This window comes from Dendrobates tinctorius, unplaced genomic scaffold, assembly GCF_039654945.1.
Source record: "Dendrobates tinctorius isolate UK_male_01 unplaced genomic scaffold, ASM3965494v1 ptg000254l, whole genome shotgun sequence".
NCBI lineage: Eukaryota > Metazoa > Chordata > Amphibia > Anura > Dendrobatidae > Dendrobates > Dendrobates tinctorius.
Window position 1 is genome coordinate 7,008,836 of NW_027361921.1, and position 19,638 is coordinate 7,028,473.

Sequence of the window (19,638 nt, forward strand, 5' to 3'; positions counted from 1 at the left end):
GTCATCAATATCAGATTGGTGAAGTCCAATACTTGGCATCTCCATTGATCAGCTACCAGCTCCAACATTGGCTGAATGCACACAATATTCACCTTATAAAGGCAAATCTGCAGTACACAGGAGCATCTGAAGAACAGGGTTGGGGGGTCACCAATCATTGATGTCTGCAGAACAGAAACTTTGCTGACCTTGGTACTACTCTTAGGTGATACACTAGTGAAACTTCTCAATGCTGCCTTTAAATTTCCTAAATTTGTATTTTTGACAGCCTGGCTAATCCATGCAATCATATATTCCCCAGATTAGTACAATTTTGCTTTACTAGATGGAGGCCCGATGCTATTGCATCGGGAGGGCAGTAATGTCACGATGGGGGCAGGCTTTGCAGCGTTGAGAATCTCCCCCCATGTGCTCACCCACCTATCCACTCTTTCCCCATGTGCTGACGTCTCCCATCTGTGCTCTCTCCTTTGACCTGTCTACCCCATGTGCTATCCCCCTTGTCTGCTCTCGCCTTCCTGTGCTGTGTTCTCCCCTCATGTGCTGTCCCGTTTGAGCTGTCTCCCCCTTGTGCGCTGTCAATCTCACCCTGGTGCGCTTTCTCTCTCCCCCATCTGCTGTCTTCTCCTCTCATGTCATCTCTTGTTTAGCCTGTGTACGCCATCACTAAACAGTCAGTGCACAGCATGTCAGGAGGAATTTCTACTTAAAGGTGTTTTCCCACGAACGAATCTTCATTTTAAAAATTGTCTGTGCCTGACCATGTACAGAACATACCACAGCTCCTGGGCAGGGGAGGAAGCAAAAGACAATACTGACATTATAGCAGGAGATCGCAGAGGATACATTTTGTGAGGTAAAATATTGTTTAAAAACAGTCAGGGAAATATTTCACCTCACAAAATGAATCCTCTGTGATCCCCTGCTGTAATGTCAGTATTGTCTTTTGCTTCCTCCCCTGCCCAGGAGATGTGGTATGCTCCGTACACGGACAGACACAGACAATTTTTAAAATGAACTTTCGTTCGTGGGAAAACTCCTTTAATGTGACCTGCTTCTTATGCCTGTAGACACGTCGCGCATCTGCCACCGGGATCAGACGAATGTTTCACTGCGCCTGTGGGGAATTCGCGCAGGCACAGTGCGATGATGTTCCACTGGTGGTTGCGCGCAAGAGGGCTGTGTGAGTGTGGTGCGTAAAACGTATAGAGTGTGTGTGTGTGGTGCAACGGTGTTCCACTGGTGGTACCGCGCAATAGGTTGGTACCAGCAGCGGTTTCCATATTGAGACACCCATCACTTGGGTATCCCAATATGGCGGTCGGTGAACTTCCTCCGCTTGGAATTCTGGGATACGGTGACATCTGGACAGAACAGGAAATGAGAACATTACAAGTCAATTACATAGATAAATATAAGTGTGAAAATATTTAACCCGAGATACGATGAAATAAGGGGATTTATTTGAATCAATATAATTTTTATTGCACATCCATAGCAAAAAAAAGACAAAAAACAGGTAATAAGGCAAGGTAAGAAACAAAAGCGACTAAAATGACCGGTGCTAGAAAAATGTATTGTGATGCAGTGACCCCTGTGACAGCTAGGGGGCGCTGTATGGGCTCCCCAGGTCATGCATACAGGCGTTCCCTCTGTGGTGATGCGGAAACAGTGACTGGCAGGCTTGTGAATGGCCGATATATGTCACAGGGATAGATGCTCCCTGAGATGCAACCCGGAGTGTTTTATTATTAGTGCACGTGAGCACTAAGATAACGGTTAGTGCACCTGGGTCCGGGTTGCGGGTAGCTATGAGAGATGGGAGGGTCAGGCTACCCATATGACCTCACCTTGGGGTGAGGGTGCTGGCTGTACCCCTGTTTTCCTTCAGAAGCTGCAGGTATATTTGGGACCTGCCGTGAGGTCATGACCAGGTGACCAGTCATGTGATCCATACCTCACCTGGGGGTGAGGTTACAGCTACATAATGAAGGTGTGTTTAGCACATGAGAGAGTGTTGGGAATCTGGATTGTGCACAGATTTCCATGTGTCCAGGTGGGACACTACAGAGTTGTCTGTGACCTGGGAGGTAGAAGGCCTCCTGTGTGTGGCTCCAGGCCAAGCCTGCTTGCTGGATATTCCACAGCCTGGGGAAGCAGTGCTGGCTTTCCTGAACCAGAGGAACAAGGTCTGTGAGATACCTCCAGAGTGGACGGTCGGACAACCGTGAGTGGCACTGACCCCGGTCAGTAAGACTGTACTGTCCTATGGAACTGAATGTTTAACGGACATTGCCCTGGCCCTGTGTGTGAATAGGGTCTGAGGGGAGCAAAGCCCTGTTTATGGACATTATTATTTTATGTTGCCGGACCTAAAGGCTGACTACTGTGTTTGTGTTGCTGGGGATATGGAGCAATAAACCCAGTAGAACTTAAGGAAATTGAGTCTTCCTGTATGTTATTGCGCTGCCAAGCGGGCGTTCCCCAATGCACTTAGTGAGCGCTACCTTACAGTATGGATAGAAATATTGATGCACCGAAGAGAGAAAACACAAGTGTCTTACTGCAGGTCCCCGCACTGGGCTAGAAAAAAAAAGGAGTAAATGTCCACAAGCGACAAATATTGAGATGGACAAATAACACCAGCTGCCAAGAACTAGCCTACACAAGCCCCAATACGGAGCTTAAGGAAATCAGCTGCCATGTAAGGGCATGAAGTTGTAGCTAAAAAAATAGATTGCCACATGGAGGGATACATAATGGTCACATGAGGAAATCATCTGCCATATACAGTGCCTTGCGAAAGTATTTGGCCCCCTGGAACTTTTCCACCTTTTCCCACATATCATGCTTCAAACATTAACATACCAAATGTACATTTTTGGTGGAGAATCAACAACAAGTGGAACACAATTGTGACGTTGAACGAAATTTATTGGTTATTTTAATTTTTTGTGGAAATTCAAAAACTGAAAAGTGCGGCGTGCAATATATTATTCAGCCCCTTTACTTTCAGTGCAGCAAACTCACTCCAGAAGTTCATTGTGGATCTCTGAGGCCCTATGCACACGGTGCGGATTCTGCTGCGGATCCGCAGTGAATTTGCCGCTGCGGATCTGCAGCAGAACTGCAGGTGATGTACAGTACCATGAAAGCCTGTGTATAAAAAACCCCCGCTGTTTACATGCTGCGGTTTTTTCCGCGCAGTTTTTGTGCGGGGAAAAAAAAAGCAGCATGTGACTTCTTTTGTGCGGTTTTGCTGCAGTCTTCCGCAGGTGGAAAACCGCACAAAAACCGCAAAAAAAGGAAGAAATCTGCAGGAAAAATGCAGGTCATTTGACCTGCGGATTTAGTAAAATCCGCACGGAAAAATCCGCGTGAGGATCCGCACTGTGTGCACATAGCCTGAGGCCCTGTGCACACGGTGCAGATTCTGTGCAGTTCTGCAGCAGATTTGGCCCTGTAGAGATGTACAGTACCATTTAAGGCTATGTAAAACAAAAAACGCTGTCCACATGCTACAGATTTTCTGCGCAGACTTGGTGTGGAATAGAAGCAGCATGTCGCTTCTTTTGTGCGGTTTTGTTGCAGTTTTCCACCTGCTCCATTATTATAGAAATCTGCAGGTGAAAACTGCACGTAAAACGCAGGTCATTCTACCTGAAGATTTAGGCTGTGTGCACACGCTGCGGATACTGCTGCGGGTCCGCAGCAGTTTTTGCTGCGGTGTACAGTACCATTATTCCCTATGGGAATAAAAAACCGCAGTGCAGACAGTGTGGATTTTTCCGTGCGGTTTTCCTGCGGTTTTGAAACCGTAGAAAGAATTGACATGTCAATTCTTTCTGCGGATTCCGCTGCGGTTTGTCATCTCCTCCATTGTAGAGATGAAAAACCGCAGAGCAATCCGCGCGGTCAAATCCGCACCCCAATCCGCAGCGTGTGCACATACCCTTTGCAAAATCTGCGTGGAAAATTCCACAGCAGAATCCGCACCGTGTGCACTTAAGCCTGAATGATCCAATGTTGTCCTAAATTACTAATGTTGATAAATATAATCCACCTGTGTGTAATCGGGGCGGGGACTGGAGCTTCTGCACAAGCATTAAAAAAAAAGAATACTTGCCAAGTAGCGAATATCACGAGCACACTGATGATCACTAATGCAGACATATTGCCTTGTACCTCGGTCAGCGCAGATGCATAGATGTATCTATGAATAACAGGAAAAAAGGAAAGGGAAAAGAAGTGAATAAAAATTAACTTTTAGTAATTTCTTAAATTTTTTTTTTTTAGTTATTTAAAAACAAATTGACATACATCCTAGTGAGTTGATTGTATCATATTCACTGCTGTGACTCACTAAGTTCCTGATGTAAAACTGGACTACAGAGATATATTGTTTATAATAGGATCCCTAACCATAGTCCCTCATAAATTATTGGTTGGGTTTCATATATCCATATATATAGGGTCTCAAATTTAGTGCCAGATCGATGTGTCTGGGAGAGATGACAATGTCCTATTGACACACTATAATAGATTTTGATCATTATGATTGATACTGGCTATCAGGTCATATAACAGTATGGTATATAATACCCACTACTAGATCCATCTGTAGATTGCCAAGTGTGTTGTATGGCTGGATAGGGAGACAGCATGCATGTGTATATATATTGCTGCTACTCCCCAATACAAATGCCACCAGCACTCCAACACTGACTGTGTGTGCGGTCCACACTGCTATTATCGGCCAGACGCATTAAATTGCAGTGTGATTGTACTTTTAAAAAGTTTGGATGCCGCTATCTATTCCACATATATCGCTATAAGTGTCATGTGGTTAGATCAGAAGACAACACATGCATGCTATTGCTGTTCTCCGATATGCTGACCACTGACACTGCAGTACGCTGGCGGCATCTGTTGTGTGCGGTTAAAGGGAATCTGTCACCTACTTTTGGCGGGCGATGAAAACGAGGTCGGTCCGATGGGCGGTGTTCCCGATGTGTGCCGCCTCCCCATCCTTGGCAGCCGTCCGCAGTTTTTTGAGGAATAGGAGTAGGTCTCCGCCATTTGTTGCGCAAGTATTTTGCTGTGTTCCGGGGCTTAGTTAACCGGCGCATGCACAGTCAGGCTTTTCGGCTTTGCCCGCAGTCGGGAAAAGCATACTGCGCGTGCGCTAGCCAAGAATGCTTAGCACACGCTCAACAAAGTCCGTAATGTGGACTGCTGGACCCCCACGCATGTTTCGCTACCTGCTTCTTCAGATCTGCGGATTTGCCTGCAGTTTTCCCCTGCAATTTGACACCAGGACAATGGAACAGGTGTCAAACCGCTGCGGAATCTGCAGAAAGAGTTGACATGCTGCGGATTTAAAACTGCAGCCAACCCGCACGGAAAAATCTGCAGCATCTGCACTGCGGTTTTGAAATCCCATTGTTTTGCATTGTACTGTACAATGCCTGCAGAACTGCTGCGTATCTGCAGGGCCAAATCCGCTGCGGATCCGCAGCAGAATCCGCAACATGTGCACATACCCTTAGGGCCTGTATGGCGATCACGGACTTACTGCTGATGTCTGGAGCAGTGTTCGAGGTAAGTCTGGAGAGAGATTTATTTTCTTAGCAGTTCTGGTATCCATTATTTTCAATGAGGTTCAGGTGTAAGTTCGGGTACTGTTCTGGTGCCCAAACCAAACTTTCTAAAAAGTTCAGGTCAGGTAGCAGAACTCGAACTTCCACCGGTCCACCCATCCATATAAATGATATATCCCAGAAGTTAACACATTCTTCAAGTTTAGCAAATAACAATTTTTTAAGAATCTTTCGAATACAGTGCATACTGTACATAACGGATGTGAGATTCATAATTTGGAAACAAAACAAGATATTGTCTAAATGGACAATGACAAATTGACCACTTATATCTCTTATTAACAAAATTTAATAAAAAACGCAGGGGCGGTACGTGAAGCTAAAGGCATAACCAGATACTCTTAGTGACTCTCAGATGTTGAATGCAGTCTTCCATTTATCTGCTTATCTTATAAGGTTATGCGCTTCCCTGTGATCAAGCTTGGAACCAATGAGCTCCCAGCAGATGGTTTTAGAGATCAAAGATTAACGATAGAGAATACTGATAATTTACAGTGATTTTGTTAAGTTACCAATAGTCAATGCAAAGTCTTAAACCACCATCTTTTTTATCCACAAGAAAGAAACCTGCACCTACTGGTGTCATGGATGGTGGATGAACCCTTTTTGCAGACTGTTTGCTACATGCTAAGATTATGTATTTTACCCTTGGGTAGACAATAATTAGGTGTATGTCACAAGGGTGTCACGTCCCCCTTGAAGACCTGGAGTTAAACGGTCATGTTGGGTAATGAATCACCAGTCGTCTTTAGAGATGGTGTAATTTGTGTCCTATATTAATTGGATTTAGTTTCCACTGGTGCTGAAGTGGTTAACTACCCTTCGGAAGTTCAGGCCCCCAGGGACAGGGATAGTTAGGGTTCCAGTTCCAGGGACAGTTTAAGGCCCCCCTTGGTTACCGAAGACTTTCACAGCGTGACAGTATAAGACCAACTGGACAATCATAATCTCTGTGTGAGGGGAATTTTTTTGGATTCAGAAACAGAAAAAGCATCAGGGTGTGTGCACACGTTGCGGTTTTTGCTGTGGATTTGGTCCTGCGGATCCGCAGCAGTTTCCATGCGGTTTAAGGTACCATGTAAACCTATGGAAAACCAAATTCGCTGTGCACATGCTGTGGAAAATTCCACGCAGATTCGATGCGGTTTATTTTCCGCAGCATGTCACTACTTTTTTTGCGGAACCGCAGCTGCATTCTACGTTCCGGGCCATACAAAAAACTCTCTCTCTCTCTCGTTTCTGCCAAGAGATGCGGTTTCTCTGCGGAAAAAGCCGCAGCAGAAACCGCAACGTGTGAATACACAGTCAGAAAAATGTTAACACACATAGGGTAGGTATGGTCTTAGACAAATTCACAGATAAAGACCTACATTTCTTCTGACGCTCAGGACTTCAATGTACAATAATACCAAGACATGCCCAATACCACATCCACACATTTTCAAGAATAAAAAGTGGAATGGATTCAATATGTAGGGTACCAATGAGGAATGACAACTCCTTGGTGACTAACTTAACTACCCCCTGGGTAATGACATTCCTAGGGCAGATTATTTTAATATGAGTAGATCCAAGTGTGAGGTAACAGCAGGTCAAGGGTAACATGGGTTTATTATACAACAGTTGCTTCACGCAGGGAGGGAACTTAATACAACCAGAAACAGCAGATAATAACAGTAGGAACAATATCGGATTAAACAACAGGCTCAACCTTAATACACTTATCACTCTGGCGCCAGTCACGGTTTGATCTCCGAATGTCACTGATGGCGCCTTGACTGTGATGCAGTAAGGGACTGTCCCAATCCTGAGGAAGATGATGACCGGAGTCCCGATGATGACGGTGTTACCCCGTAGTCCTGACGCTGGTGGTAACTTCTAGTGGTCCTGATGCAGATCTTGGGTGTAGAAGATGTGAAGGCAGAGAGGGAAAACGTCCTTATCCACAGCTGAGATTGTCCCCACACAACGGCGATGAGCAGCTCTATAAAAACCCAACTCACCGCCGGCCGCCCGTTTTTTAGCACCGTATTGAGGTGTGCCTACCTCTCGTTCGCAGACCTTATACTTCACAGTCAGTGATGTAGGCGGGGTCTGCTGCGGCAGCGGTATCTGCGATGTCTGTGGAGTCTGTACCGGCCACAATCTCTTATCGTCACACTCTGACGTCCCGGGCTTGGACCTGATCTTCCCTGTCGCCTCACCACTGAAATCTCCTCATGGGCTCCTCGCGCACCTGTCGTTCCCGCCCAAACTGTCTTTCTCACTTGCGCGCTGCAGTTCCCTCTGCTTAGCCACATCCCCTCTCCTCAAGTGCAGGTTACGATCCTGGGCCTTAAGCGTTACACCCTGCAGCTTAGGTGACAGCCCCAATGGTTCGGGAACCACAGCAGAGGGAGCACATCTAGCTGGGTAGCTGGGTTCTTCTCCATACACAAGTATTTTTGCTATCAATAAAATTGTCCTCAAAACTGCAATGAATAATGGCATCATGCTAAATGGTTTTTCAAGATAGGACAAGCAAAAAGTAAGCAATACTTTAAAAGAAGCAAAGAGAAATATCTTTTCACCTAGGTGGGTATCCCTGGGCACATCTAGGCACCTCGCAGTCATCATCTTGGTCATACACAGATTTGATGCCTAGCTTCCCCACAATAAAAATAAAGGCCCAACTCTCGTTGCTGGCCCCTTTTTGATTGTTGCGACAGAGTAACCACAATCTGCATGGGCTCTTCACCGGCTGTAGCAGCGGCTCGTACCTTAGGGAGAGGAGTTGGGTCGGTCTTGTGATCACGTCTACACTCTTACAGGTGCCGATCCAAATGGATTCGCATGGGCATGGCTGAATCAAGAGAGTCCGGTGCTGGAAATTGAACCAAAGAATCCTTTAACTGATCTGATAATCCAACACGTAATTGATGGTGTAAGGCTTGGCCATTCCACTTTGAGTCTGTAGCCCAATGCCAAGATTCTGCAGTATTCTTCTGCAGCACGTTACCCCTGACTTAGGATGTAATCTTGTTTTCTGCAAAATGCTACATGGTCAGAGTCATCTTATAATAAACCAAAGGCCACAAAAAGGAGTAAGATGAGGAGAATTGGAGGGAATCCGGAGGAACGGAGAAGGCCAAAGCCTTAGGGCTCCCTGCAGCAAAGATATCTCAAGTCCCACACGTAAATTTTCTAAACCTGATAAGTATGGGTGGAGACAAAATATAATTTACAGGTCTCCTTAAATGGTAAAAATGTATTGTTCTCTGCAGCGAAACAGTCAGGAAAGTTAATCTTAAGTTCCAGGTTTGTTGGAGGTGCTGCAGCCACTTGGGCCTGAGCAGTGTTGTGAAGCTGGAGGCGTACTGCCAAGTCCCAAACTATCTGGGTGTGAGACTGCATCTGCTCAATGACTGCTTGGAGTTGCTCCATGAGTATTTTTGGAGCCAGATATAATGTCGGGGGGCAGTACTGCCAAGAAGCTGACCAAGTCATTGAAGCCACATCAAACCAGGAAATTCAGAGTCGTAGGCAGAATTGTCAGGCAAAAGGGTAGTCATAGGCAAAGCCAGGTCACTAACAGGATATTCACTAAACAGACAAAATCAAGGAACCAGCAGCAAGGCTAACAGCAAAGCTATATCTGCAGCTATGGACCGATAGCTGAGGGTTTAAATAGAACCCTGCCCATGGCTCCAGCAGAAAACTAATCAAACTCAACCCCTTGAAGTAGAAAAGCAGAAAATAGAAGGGACACCAGTCTGGCAGGCGTAGGTTTTAGCTGAGCAATGCTTACGCTGTCCAGCTGCAACTGTGGTCTTAAAGCCGCACTGCCTAGTGGACCTGACAGGTGTGGTAGGAGCTACTTCACACACTTGCTGTATCAATGCTGCATCACAGCCAGACAACACTAGCTCACACTGATTTTTTCAAGACGGCCCAGGAGACAATGGGAAGACATTTTTGTACAACTGCTTGCACAAGACACTACAGGCAGAAAAGAAGTCTATTTGCTCTGTAGCCTCTACTGGATTGGCGGATACATTTCTACAAAATGGTAGCACCTACCATTCCAAGTTTGGTCTTGGAATTACAACAAATGAGACCACAGTGTCAAAAATTAAGCCAACCTCACTTCAAGCAAATGAGCTTATGGAGTCATCTGTCGTTATTTGGGTGTAATGGTTACGTGTGACTGGACACACCGCCTCCAGCAGGGCGAATTTAAATGACACACGCGACCCTGGATACACCGCCTCCAGTAAGGCGAATTTAAATAATAAGACGTGCAGCTGGATACACCGCCTCCAGCAGGCGAATTTCAGAAATACGCGTAAAGTCGGATACACAGCCTCCAGCAGGGCGAATTTAAATAATAAGGGGAAACACCAGGGAAACAATTACAATGGTGGGCCCTCCGATAGGAAACGGGGACGTGGAGACCTCCTGCACTCCCCTGAGTCAGTGTCACTACACTCCTACCGATCCCTAGGCCAGTTCTGCACCGGGCGCCGCTCAGGATAACTTTAAACCCTAGGTCGCCCTGCACCTACCCCTTTCTAGTGAAATGGCCGGTGCAGAGACTAATCCCACCACTGCACTGAAACACACATAAAGGAAAGGCAAAAACAGGGAAGCACCACTTAGCTTTACTCTGTTGCTCTTGCTCCTGGCAACAGAGTCCACCACCAGAATGCAGCTCTCCTCCTGAAAAGCTGCCACCAAGCTCTGTCAGAGCTGCAAGGAAATCCCCTCTGACTCCTTCCACACCAGGGCTCTGACCGTGTTGCAAGGAGCTCTCTCTAGCTCCTTCCTCCACCAGGGATGGTTGGAAATGAATACTATCACCAAAGCTGATTGCAACACCTGTGACTCTTTTATAGCAGAGCCAGCAATCACACCTGCATTATAAACATGTGCACTTAACTAAAGAAGCAGAGTGCAATGACGCTCTCCACCACCGGGGGCAAATTTAGAACAAAGGATACCACAGTGCAATAATCTCAATGGCCACCGGGGCAAAAACCACACCAAAGCACACAGCTTCAGGAAAAAAAAGGTTACATGTGCTTTTAACTGTCATCATCGAACCTGGATCATGACATAGGGAAGAAGTAACAATGACTCCCTGTTTTAATTTGAACGCTGTGGATAATTTGTTCCAAGACGTATGTGGAAAAAACAGACCATTTTGTGGAAAAGTTTTCATAAATGGTGGTGACTTTCGTCAAACCCTACCAATAGTGGAAGGTGGAAAAAGAGCCCACATTGTACAGTCCACCATTAAATACTCAAAATCCTGGAATCAGTTTTCACGGTTCCAGTTACATTAGAATATGAGAACGTCGCACAAAGACGTTGAGTACAACTCATGGTTGCTCAAACTTGGCAATGGAGAGTTGTCAAATGAATGTGGTCTACCAGAAGACACAATTGAAATCCCGGATTCTTTTATTGAAGAGGGTGATTTAATTACAGCTATTTTTGGTGACTCAATTGAGATTACTGTTGCAACGGTAGAAGCAATTGCCAATAAAGCAATTCTTACACCATTGAATGACGTTCACGCCTTGCACAACAAAATTCTTAGTCAAGTTCAAAGTGAACACTCAACATTTCGCTCCGTTGACACAATTGCGGAAGAGGAGGGTGTGATTCTCACAGATTACCCTGTAGAGTTTAACTCTTTGAATCCCACTGGGTTGCCTCATGAATTAAAGCTGAAACCAGGAGCTATAATTATGCTCCTGCGCAATCTTAACAGAAAGCATGGCCTTTGTAATGGCACAAGGCTTAATGTTAAAAGCTTAAAAGCAAACGTTATTCATGCCGTTGCTTTAAATGGAAAACCAAAGGGTCAGACAGTTCTTATTCCAAGAATTGACTTGATTTCCAAAGATAAAGACTTGCCAGTCCAGATGCGACGGCATCAGTTTTCTGTCATGTTGGCTTTTGCAATGACCATCAATAGATCCCAGGGCCAGTCCTTGGATATTGTAGGAATATATTTGCCTCTCCCAGTGTTTTCACACGGGCAGTTATATGTGGCTTTTTCCAGGGGAAAGAAAAGCCAACAAATAAGGGTCAAAATATTTGAGCCCCCGAAGCATGGTAAGCTTATTCCTAATGTTGACAAATGGTTTAATGTCAACTGTGTGTACAAAGAAGTCTTTTATTAAGATTTTTCCATCAATAAATCTCAGGGACAGTCCTTGGATATTGTAAAAATATATTTGCCTCTCCCAGTGTTTTCACACGGGCAGTTATATGTGGCTTTCTCCATGGGAAAGAAAAGCCAACAAATAAAGGTCAAAATATTTGAGACCCAGATGCAAGGTAAACTTATTCCGAACGTTGCCAAATGGTTTACTGTCAACTGTGTGTACAAAGGTCTTTTATTAAGATTTTTAACAGTTGTAAAAGCCCCAAAATTTTGTACACAAAAGCGGGACTAACTCCTAGCTGCGGTCTACAGACCAAACATTGGGCATGGGCAGGGCCTTGGGGGCAGATCCCAAGTGCGCTCAACCATGTGAAATAGCTTACGCTCAGGAACATTGAAGGATAGCGCTATCGGACAGCTCTACCTGTTCATTTCCTTTAGGAATAGAGCTATGGGATGGCTCTACCCGTGCACTTTCTTCATGTATAGCGCTATCGAATAGCTCTACCCGAACAATATTAACGACAGAGCTTTTTCATACACAAGGTAGGAATGGCAAGAGAGGTACACCAGGTATTTGTTTGCTGTTAGTCTGCACAGTCTGGTGCGTGGCTACACCCCACTGCGAGGTCAGTCTGTTGCGTGGTTACACCCCATTGCGTGGTTCGTAATCCCAGCCCTCGCTCGAAGGGCTCTCAATCGCTCATTTTCCTTATTTGCACATTGACCCTTAGCGTCTTTGTGTATACATTACCATACCTGAGGCAATATGAAGTTGATTATTTCTGGTGGCCTCTGTCTAGCTGGGTCTTGATTTCCATTCCAACATTTACTGTTTTGAGTGACCCTATTTAGGATATGACTTTTGACACTACTCTTACAAGTCCCCAGTTGCTGTGTGCAATGTTTTTAAAGTGTATTTAAATTTGTTGTTATGGCTTATTGTTAATAAAATGATCTTTCTTCTGTATCTGGTGATCACTGTGCCATACATAATGCCTTTCTTGTCCTTCACAATGCATCTTGCCTGCACTATGTGATTTGTGGATCCCAGTTATACATTTTGTGGTGGTGCCCTCTTGCTCCAGTTTTCCTATCCTTAGGATAGGTCATCAATGTCTGATCGGCCAGGATCCGACACCTGGCACCCCCGCCGATCAGCTGTTATCAGTGTGGTACTACACATCCGCCTCCCATTGATTTGAATTGGAGGCAGATATGTAGTGCCTTGCGGCTGGCACTAAAAGTAGACGGCCAGCTCAGCAAGTGAGTACTTCCATCTGGCGGCAGCTTACACCAATGAGAGCTGATGGGCTGATCAGACATTAACGACTTACCCTAAGGATAGGCCATCAATGTAAAAGTTGTGGACACCTCGGATTTAGATTTTTTAAGTCAAACAGAGGTCTTGAAGTTTTGATAACTTAAATAATAGTTTGTGATTTCTGAATACTTTAATATATATGTCCGTGATAGTCCAGGGGTTGAATATCCATAACTGTGTTCCAGTGTGTGACAGTTTAGAGTCTTGTAAAAGTTGGCTGCGGCCCGGGTTCCTTCTTTTTTGAGCCCTTTCTTAGTAAGACCACTGTATTTATGCTGGTTGTGTTTTGCTTTTCTAGGTAATGCAGTTCCTTAATAAGATGGCCGGTAATGAATACGTTGGATTCAGTAATGCCACGTAAGTATACAGCGTGAGAAACGGAAAAAGCGATAGATACAAATGCAGAATGAGCAATATATTGATTAATTGTATCACTCATGACATCAAAGAATAATTAAATGTTACAAGTTTGTCCTTGATAACAAATTCTAAATGATTGTAACATTTAGAAAATCCATAAAATAAAATCCTGCCAATCTGCTGTACTTTGGCCATATTCTGTTTGTCGTGCTTTACAAACTGTAGTGGAAGGTGCATAAAGATCATCTTTCATGTGTGAGGTAAATGATCACCTATCCCCCTGTACCTCACAATCCAGGGTCTCAATCACATGTACATGATGTGTCTCGTACCTAATAGCGTGTGCCGTTATTCGTCAGGGTTCTCGATCTAAGTCCTGGGGATTTGTACATATGGAAAAATAAAAGCAAAATCCACTATCCATTACAGTGCTAATGGTGGGCAGCACGTGGACGCCACTTTGATGCCATCCGTGTGCTGTCCATGACTTTAATGGCCCTATAGACTTTTATGGGTAATTTTTATCTATGACACAGATTAAAAATGTATGTGTCGCTGTGATTTGTTGTGGAAACATGGTCCACAGTAAAAAACACGGACAAGTAAAAGCCCTTTAGGTTGTAATAGGTTGGGCAGGGCTGGCGGTAGGCGGAATGGTGCCCTGTGCAAAATTGCCCTTTGGTGCCCCATGCCATTTTTTCCCTAAAATCCAGATAGACAAGCAGCTAGCTTTTCCATGTAAGAATATTGATCTAGGAATCCTTCCCATTTCAGTGTTTTCTACATAAAGTAGCTCTTCTAAAAGGAGCGCTCCAGAGATTTGTTCTTATTTTCCCCGCACACCACAAGGCAGCCAGATGTCACCTTGCAGAAAATCCTTTATTTTCACTTCTAGCTTTCTAAGGGGTTGTCAGAACTTCTTAGTTGGAGAAAATTGTTAATTGCTTGAAAAACAAAATACAGCGCTCTATACTACTTATCAAAAATCTTATCCTTTCTGAAAAACAGAAAAAAAAAAGTATGCTTTTTGCCGAAGTTACCAGCCTTGTACAATGCAAAGTAACTACAGTACATTACCGCACACACAGCTCTGTTACATCAGCATGTAAACAACTCTGCTATATGAACACACACACAACTCTACTGTATGAAAGAAACCACCTCTGCTACATCAAAACACTACTCTAAGGGTATGTTTCCACATATTGCCGGCGCTTTGGACGCTGCGGAAACCCCGCTCCGCCCAAAGCGCCGCCCCCCCTTTATACGCGCGGTGATACCGCATGTGTTCATTGAACACATGCGGTATCACCACATCGTATCCATAGACTGTGTAATTTATCTTGCGCAGACGGAGTGTGAACGCAAGATAAATAGACATGCTGCGGTCTAAAAAGACACGCCACATGGCCGTAATTTCGGGTGTGTCACCCGCATTCTTGCACGTATAGTGGAGATGGGATTTCATAAAATCCCCTCCACTATGCTGTAACATCTGGACGCAGCGGCTGTACGTAGCGTCCAAGCCGCAGCAAATCCTGATGTAATCCTGAACGTGGAAACATGCAGTGCCTCGCGAAAGTATTCGGCCCCCTGGAACTTTTCAACCTTTTCCCACATAACATGCTTCAAACATAAAGATACCAAATGTAAATTTTTGGTGAAGAATCAATAACAAGTGGGACACAATTGTGAAGTTGAATGAAATTTATTGGTTATTTTAAATTTTTGTTGAAATTCAAACACTGAAAATTGGGGCGTGCAATATTATTCGGCCCCTTTAACTTAATACTTTGTTGCACCACCTTTTGCTGCGATTCAGCTGCAAGTCGCTTGGGGTATGTCTCTATCAGTTTTATACATCGAGAGACTGAAATTCTTGCCCATTCTTTCTTGGCAAACAGCTCGAGCACAGTGAGGTTTGATGGAGATCGTTTGTGAACAGCAGTTTTCAGCTCTTTCCACAGATTCTCGATTGGATTCAGGTCTGGACTTTGACTTGGCCATTTTAACACCTGGATACGTTTATTTGTGAACCATTCCATTGTTTGTAGATTTTGCTTTATGTTGGGGATCATTGTCTTGTCAGAAGACAAATCTCCATCCCAGTCTCAGGTCTTTTGCAGACTCCAACAGGTTTTCTTCAAGAATGGTCCTGTATTTGGTTCCATCCATCTTCCCATCAATTTTAACCATCTTCCTTGTAACTGCTGAAGAAAAGCAGAGGCCTAAACCATGATGCTGCCCCCACCATGATTGACAGTGGGGATGTTGTGTTCAGGGTGATGAGCTGTGTGTTGCCTTTACGCCAAACATATTGTTTGGCATTGCTGCCAAAAAGTTCAATTTTGGTTTCATCTGACCAGAGCACCTTCTTCCACATGTTTGGTGTGTCTCCCAGGTGGCTTGTTGCAAACTTTAAACAACACTTTTTATGGATATCTTTGAGAAATGGCTTTCTTCTTGCCACTCTTCCATAAAGGTAAGATTTGTGCAGTGTACGACTGATTGTTGTCCTATGCACAGACTGTCCCACCTCAGCTGTAGAGCTCTGCAGTTCATCCAGAGTGATCATGGGCCTCTTGGCTGCATCTCTGATCAGTTTTCTCCTTGTTTGTGTCACGTAGTGAATTACCCTGTGTGACATGACCAAAAGGGTCGGTAACTGAAACAAGACAAACAAGGAAACACCGGGGACACAATTACAACAGTGGACCCTACAATAGGGAACGGGGACGTGGACACCTCCTGCACTCTCCTGAGGCTGTGTCCCTGAACACTTCTAACGTTCCCTATACAGGCTCTTCACCTGTCGCCGACCAGGATACCTGAATCCCTCACTAGCCCTGCACCTATCCCTTACTAGGGAACTGGTTAGTGCTGACACTGGTCCCACCTCTGTACTAATATAACATTAGGGAAAATAACGAACAGGGAAAACAAACAACTTAGTTTTCTCTGTTGCCAATGCTCCTGAGGCAACAGAGTATGGTGTTATGATTGAGTCACCGTAGGAGGCAAAAATAGAAATGCTAGCTAAGTCCAGAAAACCAGAGAAGTTGGCAGCTATCGGATTGCAGACCCCTGAACCTATCAACACAACTAGCAGTAGCCGTGGGGGGCTCCTACGATGCCCTGGGCCCCTCGATCACAGCCGGAGGACTACATAGCCTAAAGCCAGAAAGGGAAATCTAAACTGCCCCAGAGCAGATCCCAAAGCAAAAGGCAGCCCCCCACATATAATGACGGTGCAGCAAGAAGAAAGAACAAAACACAGACAGAAAGATAGACTGAGCAAAGATGGGGCCCACGCTAGCTTAGATAGAAAAGGACAGGAAGGCTGCTGTCTGCAATCCGTGAAAAACCCTATGAAAATAAGAGCCAACAAACTGACAGTAAAAAGGCCCTGAAGACGCTAGGCTTCAAAAAAGCTATGTCAGTACTCAGGAATATTCTGAAGACAGAGCAACAGGCAAAAGGAGATTCAGCTCACCCCAGCAGGGAATGGCAGAATCCAGAAAAGCAAGGAAAACAAAACACTAATGCAAAAAGGCACAGCAGAAATCTTAGCTTTAGATGAGCAGGAATCAGACTGGTTTCCTAGAAGTCCACAGAGAAATCACCCGCAGATCAGAAGGGCGTCGGCAGCCTTATATCCAGTCATTAACTCCACTCAGCCAGTCATCATCATCAGCCCCAGGTGTTTGACAATCAGGCTCACTACCTTTCTTCACCAGAAGAGAGAGTTCCTCGGGCCTCAGTAGTGAAGGGGAAAATGAACTCACAACAGTATGGCATCCGGATACAGGTTCCAACTGAACCGCTGAAACACCAAATCTCTGGATGAGCTGCAAAGCACTGCTCCCAATAGCTCCTCTCTCCTCCAAGGTTGGTTAGGAAATGACCAGTATCACCAACAGTGATCCAAAGCACCTGACACCCTTTTATAGGTAGGAGGGGAGGGTTAACACCTGCTGGCTAATTTAACGTGTAGTAACCCCAGCGGCCACCGGAGGCAAAACCCATTAGCAGCAACTAGGTTGTATAACCCCAGTGGCCACTGGGAGCAATACCCATTAGCAGCCACCAAGATTGTTATAATACTGGCGGCCACCGGTGGCAAAAACTAACATTAAGCCATAGGCTTGAAGGAAAAAAAAGGTTATATGTGAGCCCAGATCTGCCACAGATCCAAACATGGATTGTGACAGTTTGAGATGCAAGTTTAGAGGGACGGCCGGGTCTTGGTAGATTTGCAGTGGTACAATACTCCTTCCATTTCAATATGATCGCTTGCACAGTGCTCCTTGGGATGTTTAAAGTTTTAGAAATCATTTTTTATCCAAATCCGGCTTTAAACTTCTCCACAACAGTATCACGGACCTGCCTGTTTGTGTTCTTTGGTCTACATGATGCTCTCTGTGCTTCAAACAGAACCCTGAGACTATCACAGAGCAGGTGCATTTATACAGAGACATTATTACACACAGGTGGATTATATTTATCATCATTAGTCATTTAGTACAACATTGGATCATTCAGAGATCCACAATGAACTTCTGGAGTGAGTTTGCTGCACTGAAAGTAAAGGGGCCGAATAATATTGCACGCCCCACTTTTCAGTTTTTGACTTTCCACAAAAATTTAAAATAACTAACAAATTTCTTTCAACTTCACAATTGTGTTCCACTTGTTGTTGATTCTTCACCAAAAATTTACATTTGGTGTCATTATGTTTGAAGCATGATATGTAGGAAAAGGCTGAAAATTTCCAGGGGAATACTTTCACAAGGCATTGTACCCTAATACATAAAAAACACACCTCTGCTATATTAAAACACACAGCTACGCTACATCAAAACATACCCAAATCTGCTATATCAACACACATTTACAACTCTGCTAAATCAACACAGAAAAATGACTGCTATATTAATATCTGAAGACTTCAATGTGCTAAATCAACACAAAAAAATCACGTCTGCCACAAACAAACACACGTTGTAGAGCTGTGCTTGTGATTGGTGGACACAAGTAGCAGAGCTGGGTTGGAGAGTGACACACACAGAAATGCAGCGTTGCTGGGTTGGTGACTGGCACACAGAGACGTAGCAGAGTTTGGTTAGTAACTGGCACACATACAGATGTAGCAGAACTAGATTGATGACTGGCACACTAAGCATCGTTGCTTTATTGTCACATGTAGTACAGTTGGGTTGGTGACCGATATACACGGCTTTATTTAGAGTTATTGCAGTCCTAGTCACTGGCACTTCCAGTTGTTAATCCTCCTATTGATAAGAAATGATAAGGCCTTTTTCTCTAGCAACCTTCCACGACAGCATAGGAGGAGGATGTCTCCACGCCCTAATGGGGGACAGGAAGCACGAGAGGTTAAAAGGTCCCTCCCACCTCCCTCTCACCAGTGACTTTCCTTTCCCCCCATGGGGCATGGAGAGGTCTGGTATGCTGTGTGGCCGGCTGCCGCAGCGTACCTGGAGGATCCAAAAGCCTGGCAGTGGTGGTCGGTGGCGCCGCCTCCCCTCCTCCGTTCTGCTCCCGTCTTCTCTGAACTCGGGACCGTTTCCTGGCCCTCCCTTGCACCCCTATGGGGAGTAAAGCGGGCCAGTGATCCCTGACCGGTGGCCTCCTGCAGCTCTCCGGTCTCTCCTCCTCCCTCTGCGTGCAGTGCGATACCGGAAGTGACGCCAGCGCGCGTGTCACTTCCGGGGTATGTGGTGGTCGCGCCTTCATGGCGACCCCCATCCTGTTGCCGGCGCATGGAGCTCGCCAGCATTGCTGTGCCTGCTCCGGGACCCAGGGAGGAGGAGGGGGAAACAGATGACTGCGCTGAGGGCGGTGTTAATGTCATATTAACCCGCCGGAAGACGCCGACAGGTAAGATTGAGAATCCCCTGTTAGCATTGACGGGTCTTCCTGCCCTGCGTCTGCAGAGCCCAGCGCTGCCCCAGCCACAGTAAGTGTCCATGGGGGGTCCTAATGGTGCGGTCAGGGCATAGGTCCTCAAAATGCTTCTCCCCCTTTTTCCATAGGGAGAAAAGTCTGCCCATAAGAGCACCAATACATCTAGCAAGTCGGCCAAATGTGCCATATGCAGCACAAAACTTCCCTCAAATTGG

The 19,638-nt window shown here is 45.3% G+C and overlaps 1 protein-coding gene across 5 annotated transcripts in view; it reads left to right on the top strand.

Annotated features, from left to right (window-relative positions):
• The window catches only part of LOC141067709 (glutaminase kidney isoform, mitochondrial-like), a 484,569-nt gene that overhangs the window by 205,602 nt on the left and 259,329 nt on the right, over window positions 1-19,638 (top strand). For all 5 annotated transcript variants that reach the window (XR_012226460.1, XR_012226459.1, XM_073558127.1 and 2 more), the window contains exon 9: window positions 13,437-13,495. Coding sequence is in view for 3 of the 5 variants with exons in the window: in XM_073558127.1 (XP_073414228.1) it covers window positions 13,437-13,495 (59 nt within the window). In the remaining 2 variants the exon portion in view is untranslated. The remainder of the gene's footprint in view (window positions 1-13,436; window positions 13,496-19,638) is intronic.